An 11909-nucleotide genomic window follows, 5' to 3' on the forward strand; every position below is an offset into this window, starting at 1 on the left:
TCTAAGACAATCTAAGTGACTAAGCCCCGTATTTATAGTCGGTACTCAAGCCCGTGCTTGAGCATGTGCTCCGCCAAGTCGAACTTACGTCAAAGTCATGCTCAAGTATTTGTTGTGTTCTATAAACGATACTTCGGGTATTCTCGTACAAGGTTGATCTCAAGCACGAAAAATTAGTACAGTAAAAGTAAGTTTCGAATAAATATCGAATAAAAAGAAGATTCTGTCAATTTTATCATAATTGTGACTAAATTTTTAGCGCCAAATTTAGTTTATGCTTTGGCCCGCGCAAAGTTGGTTTATAGTATAGTATACTTACTGAAATTTTGTGTTTGGTATTAATATTTTGTGTTTGAAATTAAGGGATTTATTATTAATTAAGGAATTAATTGGATTAACTATTTTAAGGTATGTAATATATTATAAAAAATATTTATTCTAGAGAATTAATTTCCATTTTGTTACTGTGTCTGAGGCATAATTTTAGATGTTCAATATATGCTTACATGTATATTTGTTTTTGGATATATTTATATGTGTGTAATGCGTTACAATCATTATAATTATATTGTCTGTATAAGCCGTACGCTAAATAAATTGGTTATCTAAATTTTAGATGAGTGGAAATGGCATGAAATATGCACCTTACTCAACAAAGGAAAAAGTTCTCCTAATCCAGCTGGTAACTGAAAACGGTGTGGTAGAGAATAAAAGGACAGACGGTGCTTCGACAATGGAGAAAAAGATGGCTTGGGAGTTAATAACAAGAAATTATAACTGCCAGCCTGAGGTCAACAACATCAGGACCAGCGACCAGCTTCGAAAATTGTGTAACAACCTAAAACAAAGGTAGAATACTTTTATTAGTTTAAGCAAATGCTTAAGTATTGACCAATAATTTTTTTTATCATAGGAAACGCAAAGAAACAACAGCACTGCGTCACAGCATGTTAGCTACAGGTGGTGGTCCCCCGATAAAGCCAGAGTGTGATGCAGTGCTGGAGTTAGTTGAAGAGGCTGGTCCCAATATAGATGTCAGCATCGACTGTTCTTTTGATAGCACAGCAGTCTTTGAAAAAGGTAAATGTACTAAATTTGTAACTGTGCTTTACTCATAGTATAATTGTAGGCCAAAAACAGTTCAACCAGCTGGGAAGCTCAATAGCAGGACCATCAGTAGCCTCTGACCCCCCTCACTTCTTTCCCACTACAGAGTTCAAAGAAATGGACTTGTTATGTAAGTATGATGTAATAATTTTGAGCAGTCTTCCTGTACACTTAATAATAGTTTCAGGTAATACTTGTAGTGTGACACCTGCTGTTCATACAGAAGAGGATGATGATGATGTGCTTCAAAGTGGTAAGTGTTTTAAATGTAGTTAAAGCCATATGTACTTAACAATAATATCAATTTTAGCAAACACTCCTACTTCTAGTAGGGCACTGGGTGCTATACCACAAATATTGTCTGAAAATAAACAACGGTCCAAGAAAATGAGGGATACCATCAGACAGCAAGACGAGATTCACAGGATGAAAATTAAGATTTTGGAAGAAGATATGCTGAGGGCAAAAGCCTTAAGAGAAGCAGCTGAGAAGGAGAGGCAGAGAGCTACTGATGAAGCTGAATTAGCTTCATTGAAGTTAATAGACTATAAAAAAGGGTAATTATAGATTTTATCATGTTTGACTTGTTACTAGAATTTGGCTATAATTAATTGTATATTTTCAGGCGCTAAAAGATCTTTTTCCTTTGTTGGGTACTCTGCATTTTTAGAGAGAATGTTAGGAATAAGCCACAATATATTTATTTACATATTTTATTTACTGATTTTTTTCGATCTATATGACCAGAGGGCTGTTATCATAGATACAAAATTGTGATTTATTTTCAGAAAATAAATCACAATTTTGTATTTTTGGTAACAATATCTGGTCATAGACATCAAAACATCAGTAACTATAACATATAAATAAACATTGTGGCTTATTCCCAACTGAAGATAGTGTTAACTCAGTCTTACACTGGCCTTTTCACTTTCGGAGCACTGAATGTCAGAGGAGGGTCTGTTTTAGCAGGTAGGCATTTGACGTAGAATCAGCGACGAGAGGGCGTTTTAAAGTACCTCGGGAACTATCGCCGGGACTACGAAGAATGAATCCTGCACTAAGATCAGTCAGGCGGCGTACTGGACTGAGATGTCTTTTGAAGATTTCAGACCCCCCCTCTATAAAGACGAAAAAAAATTAAAAAAAAAAATATACTTTGTGTTGTAAAAACATTGGTTATTTTCTTTCTATTCTCCTTCCTGTTTATTTTATTTCTAGATAGTATTTAATGTAGATTTAAGGTTCTTAATATTTTAATTTCAGCTGGTAAGATATGGTTTTACCTTTTTATTTGTTGTATAGTCTTTTGTTTTTAGATTATGTATGTTTCTCTTTCAGTTTTTTTAAGTATTGATTGCTACATAGATCATATTTTTATGTTGTTTACTGAAAATTATTAAAATACTGAGTTTGCATCATTTTTAGTAAATTGCTGCCACTGCAATATATACATGTATATATACATATGTATATATATATATATATATATATATATATATAATTACATCATTTTTTTGTAATGTTCTAATTGTTTACAGTTTACTCCTGATGAAGCTATAAAATAAAATAATCTATTTTATATTGTATTTAATTATAACTGTATAATTTTTTAAATAAAGAATATTAATATTCTAAATTTGTATAATTTTTATTTGGTAAGGAAAGGTTTTATGAAAGGAATAAACAATTAAAAGGAGGGAAACTCCTTGTACTCAGTAAAGACATACTTGCTTAAGTTGTCTGAGCATAGTGAGTGAAAAACCCTCATTTATTTTAAATTAAAACATAAAAAAATACATTTTTATAAATAAGACAAAAACATACTATATTTAACATAATATAAGTATTCAATAATGTATTCTCAAAATAAACAACTTTGAATTGAACTGAACAAAGATTAGATATAAGAAAGAAATAAAATAAAATATTGAAATTTTAAAAATAAAAAATTGGAAAAATAAATCATGAACAAAACGTGTAATCAAGCTAATGATAATCATTCTGACATTTTCAGAAATAAGATAAAACATACTACATCTAACATAATACAAATATTCAATAATGTATTATCAAACTAAACAAATGCCAATTGAAAAAAGCTTGTGTATAAGGAAGCAATGAAATAAACTATTGAAATTTTAAAAATAAAAAATTGGAAGAACAAATCATGAACAAAAAGTGTAATCAAGCTAATTATAATGATGCTGATATTTTGAGAAATAAGATAAAACATACTACAGCTAACATAATGCAAGTATTCAATAATGTATTCTCAAACTAAACAAACAAATGCCAATTGAACAAAGGTTAGATATAAGGAATACAATTAAATATTGAAATTTTAAAAATTAAAAGAACAAATCATGAATAAAAAGTGTTATCAAGCTAATGATGATGCTAACATATATCTACCTATAATAAGATAAGTATTCAATAATGTATTTTAATTCTTATGCAAAATATTGGTGAATAAAATGTCTCCTAAAATTTAAACCTCGTTCCACATCATTAACATTTCTATTTACTGGCACATCAATATTTTCTACAAAATCATCATCATTATTATTTTCTTGTAAACCTATATTATAAAGTACTGCTGTAGCACATATTATTGCAAGAGATGTATTTAATTTAGTTTGTAGACCTCGTTGAACACAAGGAAACCATCTTTTCCAGGTTCCAAATAGCCTTTCAACAACAATTCTTGTTCTTATATGTGCACTATTATACCTATTTTCTTGATCATTACCTAAAAAGAGATATCCATCAAATAACCTATTTTTTAGCCAATTATCAATAAATACCTGGCTGTAATACTGGAGTAAGTAGATAGTGTCTGCATGCATATCCACTGTCACCTATTAATAATCCTGGAATTTCACCTCTTTCCATTCTAACTCGTAATGCACTTTGATCAAATATCAAGCTGTCATGACTTGATCCGGGATGTCGCACAACAATATCCATAATCTCTCTTCTAGGACCTGAAACAACCTGCAATTTATTTATATAATGAGGGCCTGGATAAGAAAGATCAATCTATACCTGCACATTTAATGAAAAAAAGCCTTTTCTATTACGAAATACTTCCCCATTATTACCACCTGGATTAGATATCTTGATGTGGGTGCAATCAATACACCCAGAAACATTTGGAAAATAGGCAACCTCATAAAAACTTGTTATATTCCTCCTAAATCCTTGTCCAGTATGGGGAAACCCTCATATTCTTCAACTTCGTCATACATTTTTTATTGTAATGAGAAAAACAAAAAAAATATATTGGAAGCGAATCGGAAAACAAATTTAACAAATATAAACAACAAAAGTTAGGTTAGGATCCCGTGCTCAAGGCAGGTCGATCCGATGCTTGAGTACGAGCTGTCATTTCTGCGTACTCAAGCTCGATTTCGTACTTGAGAACGGTTTATAGAACACAAATTTCATTCAAGGTCGACCTCAAGCATCGACCGATACTTGAGCATCGACTATAAATATGGGCCTAACTGGCTTCCAAAATCGTATCACATCCTGTAGATGCCAATTGAACCGCTAAGCTGTAACGACATGAATATCGCTTCAACTCAATATACACAAATCGATGGTGGCGCTGCTTATTTTTTGCCTCGAACTACGATTTATTTACGAATCAAAAAACGGTCCAATTGGATTCCGGGTTCATATCGCGTAAAGAGCCTTATAATATCATCCACTATGCGTTTCTGATATTATTTTGAAGAGGTCAATTGGCATCCGAATACCGGATGCCAATTGACCAGCGGAAGCCAATTGAACCTACAACTTTACATGTGGGAAGTCAATTGTTACCGTAAATAAATATATATATATATATATATATATATATATATATATATATATATATATATAAATATATATATATATAAATATATATATATATATATATATATATATATATATATATATATATATATATATATATATATGATTATGATATTAGAAAATTAACAGGAACAACGTGGTCTCGAATAGCACAAGATAGAAAAATATGGGCGCAAATGAGCGCAAATTATTAGAACAACGTATAACTAAGACATCGTCGAATAATAATAAGAACATAAAATAACATTGAAATAAGGGAGGCTGCACCGTAATTGGAAACGGTTGATAAAGCTGCACATGCACATGATGATGATGATGATATATATATATATATATATATATATATATATATATATATATATATATATATATATATATATATATATATATATATAACCCTCTTAGTGCAACAAGTAGATAACTCGAAATTCATAGATTTAATATTATCCTGGATTATGGTAGTCATTTGTATGGATCAGCGGCACAAATTCATTTAGACAAAATAGAAACCCAAAAAAACAAAAGTCTAAAAATATGTCTTGGATATGTCAAGTCAACTTCAATAAATATTATGAAAGCAGAAGCTGTAGAACCACCGTTACAACTAAGAAGGCAACTAATTAGTAACAATATCACAAAAGCATTTGCTAAATCCACAAGTTATATAATTCCTATCCATGAACTGTCAATTTTAGTACTCACACAGTCTTATTGGCTAAGAAAGAAAACTCCGCTAATTTGTGAAAGTTATACCACTCTTTCCCAATTCAGGTCGGTACTGTACACATCAAAAACCCAACCAATATTTTCAGAACATCCGCATATCCTTTTTTCTAAAAAAATTAAGACGTTTCAGATTGACAAAAACGACAACTTCCTCGAAACGGTCAATCAACGGTGGCCTGACTATTATCAGATTTACACCGATGGATCAAAAAAAATTCGTAGAGGTTCCACTTTTTACGATCACACCTCAAAATATCATGAAGAGTTCAGATTACCAGATGAGGCAACGATATATACAGCAGAAATGTTTGCAATAAGTGAAGCTCTAAAATATATACTTAGGACGTATAGACTCAAAAGTGTCATATTTACGGATTGTAGAGGTGTCATAGAAACTAAAAAATATAAGTGCGGCCAAGAACTTAAGTCATCTAGAAGTAGAAATACTATAGACCAATCACGGAATACTTATGTATGTATGTTACTAAATGTCACCAAGCTATAAGTGTAAAATTGGTTTAATTGATGATTCCTCATGTTTATGTGGTGTACTTGGGGACTTAACACACATTCTACTTGGTTGTTCATTAAATAGTCAAAGCATAGATAAATTTTATAATGAAGTTGTTAATAACAAAATGTGCTTACCCATAAATTTAAATTGTATAATTTTCAATAAGAATATTAATATATTGTACTGCTTATTTAATCACGCCAAAAGGTGCAAAATGAAATCAAATCAGCAAAACACAAAAAAAATAACACAAAAAAAAGTAACTTTTACACTACTAATACTTTAAGCAATGTTATTGTGAAGAAGGATGAGCTTTCTTTAAATTTCTGTAAAGTTTTTTTGTTTATTTTTTTGTTTATTTTTTTAAATTATTATAGTTAGAGAAAAAATCGTCTGACTAATTGGTCTTTACCAAAGCCATCTAATTAATTAAAAAAATATTATCCACTTTAAAGATTGAAAACGCAAAAAAATTACACTTGGTAAATAATCAAAAATGTTTATTATCCATACAGATATGTTGCATATCGAACTATAATTTTTTAATTTTGTAGACAATTAAGTTCTATGCCTTTACATAATTTGATTAAAAACCTTAGATATCTAGTTGTTGCTGAAAATCTAGGCATAAAAAAAATATATATCCATTTTTAATCGCAAGCAATTAAACGCAAATCACCTACTAAATTCAACTTTATTTGGAATAAAAAATGAACAGAAGTTCTTCTTCTTCTTCTTTTTGGCTTTTATTCTTCTGAATAATCAGCCAGTACATTTGTTTTGTTAATTTTTGGGCCACTGTCGTGAGTCTGAGAATATCTCATGCCCTATTATCAATTATCATTGACATATAGACATTTTTTCTACAAATCTACATTTTATTTATGTTTTCTATTTTCTTATCGTTGGTTTAAATGTTAATATTGGATAGGTTATTATTAAGGTTATAATTTTATATGGTTGATCTGTAGGAATCTGATTCGAATTTTGATAATTTTAGGGTTAATCTCGCATAGAAGCATTGGTATGTTAATTGGGGTTTTAATATTAATTTTGATCAGCTCCTGATAGACATCATAATCTTTTATTTTGTTTATTGGGCATTCCCAAAATATGTGTTCTAGTGTATCCATTTGCCCACATTCACAATATGGGTTATCGCGAATGTTGATTTTATATAAATGTACTCCTGTCAGGCAATGACCACTCCTCATTCTAATAATGGTAGTAATATGCCGCCTATCTATGTATGAGATTGTGTCAAACCATGGTTTATTAGGAAAAAAATTTTGTATGTTGTTATACCACTTGCCTTTATATTGAAAAGAATTTAACCAATTATTTTGATGCATAGAACATATTTTATTTTTTAATAATGGCATGATATCCAAGTTACTTAATCGAATTTTAGCAGGAATATTTAATTCAGCCCCAATCTTTGCCAGTTTGTCAGCTATTTCATTTCCCTTGATATCATTATGTCCAGGAATCCAACATAATCTAATATCTTTTCCATATTTATTTAAATAGTATAGTTTCTTTTTAACTTGCAAGACTGTGTAATCTTTTGTTGCAGTTATCATATTGTTATTAATGTTGTCTATAGCGCTCTTTGAGTCCGTAAATATTATAGCTTTATCAAAACTTTTTTCCTCACAAATCATTAGACCCTTTTGAATAGCTATTATTTCTGCTGTACAGATATTAATAAGTGAAGGAATTTTTTCAGAAAAGGAATAATTTATACTAGGTATGTGTATTCCTATGCCCGTTTTGGCTTCCTCAAGGTTTTGATTTTTTTGTTTTTTTGAAGCATCTGTAAATATTTGTGTGTAATTATAGTAATACGAATTTACAAAATTGTAATATTCCCAAAGGTTATGGGAACTATTTTTTTTAATAATGTTTTTATAATTGGTACATTATAAGTGTAGATATCATATTCATTTGAGTAGCAGGCTGGTATGTCACTTGTGTTCATTGATGGTAAAAACTTTTTAACTTCTGTTAGAGTGTCAATCAAATATGTTGGATTTTTTCCCTTCCAATATCCTTGTTGATAACCATGATATTTTTTTAAGTCTAGAAGCATATTTAATAATGAGTGATTTGGAGTTGTGCTAATCTTTGCTATGTATTTCGTGGCAATCCATTTAAATCTATGGTGTAGATCGATAGTTGCACTTTCTGCTAAAATGACATTAGTGGGAGTAGATTTCATCACCCCATGTGTTGTTCTCAAAGCTTGGAATTGTATTCGGTTTAATTTCATAAAATTTTGTTGAGAGAAGTTATTAATTATACTAGCGCCATAATCTAATTGTGATTGTATCAAGCCATTATATATTAATTTTAGTGTTCTTGGGTCTGATCCCCACCATACTCTATAAAGAGCACGTATTATATTAATGCCCTTTTGGGCTTTATTAATCATGTTATCTATTTGGTCTGACCAATTTAGATTGTGCTTAAATATTATACCTAAATATTTTTTCGACAGAACATTAGGGATTATATAGTCATTAATTAATTTTTATATCTGTTGGATTACTAATAGGACGGTTCATTTTAAACCACAAAGTCTCGCATTTTGATGAGGATAGTTTAAGATTATGTGTATCAAACCATTTGGATAATTCATATAGGATAAAGTTTACCTGATTTGCTATATGGTTAAAATTACTACCTTTTGTTAAGATAATTAGATCATCTGCATATGACAGAAGTACACAATTTTCAGGCATTATTGTGTATATATTTTTAAGATAAATATTGAATAATATTGGGCTTAAAGGTGAGCCTTGTATTAGACCTTGTGTAGTATGCGATGGTCCAACCATTTCGTGATAATGATTTTTAACATATAGAGTCCTATTGTTTAAGAATAATTGAAATATAAGGTTGTTGATGTCTACTGGAATATGAAGATTATTAAAAAGTCTGTATAGTATGTAAATATTCACATGATCGAAAGCTGCTTTAATATCTAAGAAAGTAGCATTTACATATTGGTTTTGTGAGAAAGCCAATTGAACATAAGTATTTAAATAATTTAAATTATCGTTAACTCCCATACCTTTTCTAAATCCTACTTGAAATTGGCTAAATGTTTTTTGATTTTCCACGATCCAATCCAGCCTATTTTTAATCATTGATTCCAGTAGTTTTACTACACATGATGAAAGTCCCAGAGCTCTATAATTTTCTGCTTTTAAATTATAATTTTGAATTTTGTTGTTCTTAGGAATACTTATAATAATTTGAGTTTTCCACTCATTGGGAATCAGTTCACCTTCTTTAACCTTGTGTGTGTGTGTGTGTGTGTGTGTGTGTGTGTGTGTGTGTGTGTGTGTGTGTGTGTGTTTGGTGAGTTGGCTTGGAAACTAGTCCTTTAGCCACATAATTGTAATGTAAGATATTAGTTTTTAAATAATGTAACCAACTTTAAATAAAAAGTTACATATTAGTTCGTATACTTCTCTACTATCTAAGTTTTTTCTTTAACCTTGTTGTATAAATTTAGTAGCCATATTAGCCCTATTTCAGGTAAATGTTTTAACATATTAAAGTTAATATTATCAAGGCCTGATGATGTGTTTTTCTTTAAAAATAGACTATTTTTTAATTCCGTGAGATTGAATTCACTAGACAAGTGATCAATGGTCTGTAATTCAAAATCCGGTTCAATATTAGTTACTGAAAGGTTAGTTAATATTTCATAACTTATTTTTTCATTGGGAAGTTTATTGTTTGAAGGTTGAGAGAATGCATTTTTAAATTTTCTTATAGTTTGCCAAATAGAGCTGATGTCTACGTTTCTATTAATCCTCCCACAATATTCCATAAACTTTTGCTTCTTTATTGTTTTTAGAAGTCGTTTTGATTTAGCAATTATGTGTTTTGCATTGATATAATTATTAAGATTAAAATTATTTTTAAATTCCTTTAACGCTTCTTTTCTTTTATTTATTATTTCAGTGCATTCCTGGTCCCACCAAGGTACTCTTTTTTGATATTGCAGTTTTCTTATGCCTCTGCCTTGTTTATTTGGAATAGCAATTTTTACTGCTTGGTTAATTATATTTGTGAAGTGGTCATAGGATTGATTTCCTATATTTAAATGTTCTTCTATGTATTTACTATACTTGTTCCAATCAATTTCTCTAATGTTGTTTCTAAAATTTAAGTTTTTATTGGTTGTAATGCTTTTTCCTTCACTATAGTTAATTTTCATTAGAATAATTGTAGGAAAATGATCACTACTACCACAATCTTTCAAGACATTCCATGTACATTGTATTGCTAGAGAGTCAGATACAAATGATAGATCTACAGGGCTGGATCCCTCTAGTGGGGTATGAATTCTAGTGCTTCTTCCATCATTTAAGTATATATAATTAAACTCGTCAAAGATTTTTAATAAAAGGTTACCATTTCTATTACTTACTTGACTACCCCAACATGGGTGATGTGCATTCAAGTCTCCCATAATGAGCACATTGTTCCAATTATTATATATATATTCAAAAAAATTATATGATAATTTATTTTTTGGGTTTGAGTAAATGTTTATAATTGTATATTTATCTATTTTGATAGCTATATATCTAAAGTTAGGGCTTTGCCATTTGTAGTCTAAATTAACCCTACTGTAAATTAGATTATTTTTAATGAGTGTGGCAATACCTCCTGCTCCATTTTCTATATCTTCCCTAATTACATCATAACCTTTGATTCTACATATTTGATGAGGTTTAAGTTTGGTTTCATTTAACATAACGATATCAGGAGAATGTTCTGATATCAAGATATTCAGGTTGTAATTATTGGATTGAAAGCCATTCATGTTCCATTGCATCAAACTAATGTTTTTCAGTGAGTTGTTAGTATAACTCATAATTTGTTTTATTTTTTTAATAATATTTGTCCTGATCGTCTAGATCAGGAACTGATTTGTTGAGTTCTGAATATGTTAATATTAATTCTCTAATTTTAATTTGTTCTTCTTTATTCATATTTGTAAATTTTCTGTATAAATCATCTATTGTATTACAGTAATTTTGCGATGCACTAACAGGCGTTGATTTATTAAAATTATGTTTTAAATTGTTGTTATTAATACCAGATATAGATGGAGTGTCATTAATTTGAACTGTACTATTTAGTTGAGATAATCTACCATTTTGATTTATTAATTGCGATTCATGTATAGTTTTATCATATGAAATATTTATTTTCTTTATTGTTCCCGTTGATTTGGCTGCAGAAACGTAACTCCTTTTAGAATTTATGCACTGGCTTGCTGTGGTTCTTCTTTGATTAATATTAATACTGTTGTTTTCTGTATTTTGTTTTGGTTTTATACTTGGGAAGTTAGCCGGATGGTATTGACTATCTTCTTTTCTATAGTCTTTACTTAAATAATTTTTTGGTGCTAGTTGTGCAGCTTCATAAAATGATAAGTTTTCATATGCCATTAACTTTTTAATTTCTGTTTGTCTGGTATATTCAGGACACTTTTTATTAACTGAGTTATGCTCAGGACTCTTACAATATATACACATCGTTAGGCATTTTGCCTCTAGATGTGACTCTAATTCACCCTCTTCCACCTGTTGTCCACAATTATGACATTTTGGTTTAGGTCTGCAAAGAGTCCTGGTATGAGCATATATCAAACATTTATAACATTGTGTGA

At 29.8% G+C, this 11909-nt stretch overlaps 1 protein-coding gene and 1 long non-coding RNA gene across 3 annotated transcripts; one reads left to right on the forward strand and one right to left on the reverse strand.

The window, feature by feature from the left end:
• The first annotated feature begins 330 nt into the window (after positions 1 to 330).
• On the forward strand, positions 331 to 1727 carry LOC140435636 (uncharacterized). 2 transcript variants are annotated; one of them, XM_072524369.1, is made up of 5 exons: positions 331 to 849; positions 914 to 1080; positions 1130 to 1237; positions 1289 to 1360; positions 1418 to 1727. In XM_072524369.1, exons 1-5 carry the CDS (start codon positions 617 to 619, stop codon positions 1666 to 1668), a joined length of 831 nt encoding a protein of 276 aa, XP_072380470.1. In that variant the 5' UTR covers positions 331 to 616; the 3' UTR covers positions 1669 to 1727. The 2 variants fall into 2 exon arrangements, with proteins under 2 accessions (XP_072380470.1, XP_072380469.1); XM_072524368.1 differs by having other exon boundaries at positions 1130 to 1360.
• Positions 1728 to 2803: 1076 nt separating this feature from the next.
• On the reverse strand, positions 2804 to 4605 carry LOC140435638 (uncharacterized). Its single transcript, XR_011950206.1, has 3 exons — positions 4156 to 4605; positions 3915 to 4104; positions 2804 to 3859 (listed from the first exon to the last, which is right to left on the reverse strand). It is a non-coding gene; the product is annotated as an uncharacterized lncRNA (long non-coding RNA).
• Positions 4606 to 11909: the final 7304 nt, after the last annotated feature.

This window comes from Diabrotica undecimpunctata, chromosome 3 (assembly GCF_040954645.1).
Source record: "Diabrotica undecimpunctata isolate CICGRU chromosome 3, icDiaUnde3, whole genome shotgun sequence".
NCBI classification, from domain to species: domain Eukaryota; kingdom Metazoa; phylum Arthropoda; class Insecta; order Coleoptera; family Chrysomelidae; genus Diabrotica; species Diabrotica undecimpunctata.

What these genes read in the sequence shown, in the direction of transcription:
- LOC140435636 (XM_072524368.1), top strand. Translation starts at nt 617, where the DNA reads ATGAGTGGAAATGGCATGAAATATGCACCTTACTCAACAAAGGAAAAA. An exon ending in TGTAACAACCTAAAACAAAG is followed by an intron (nt 850 to 913) that starts GTAGAATACTTT and finishes TTTTTATCATAG; the next exon opens with GAAACGCAAAGAAACAACAG. An exon ending in CACAGCAGTCTTTGAAAAAG is followed by an intron (nt 1,081 to 1,129) that starts GTAAATGTACTA and finishes GTATAATTGTAG; the next exon opens with GCCAAAAACAGTTCAACCAG.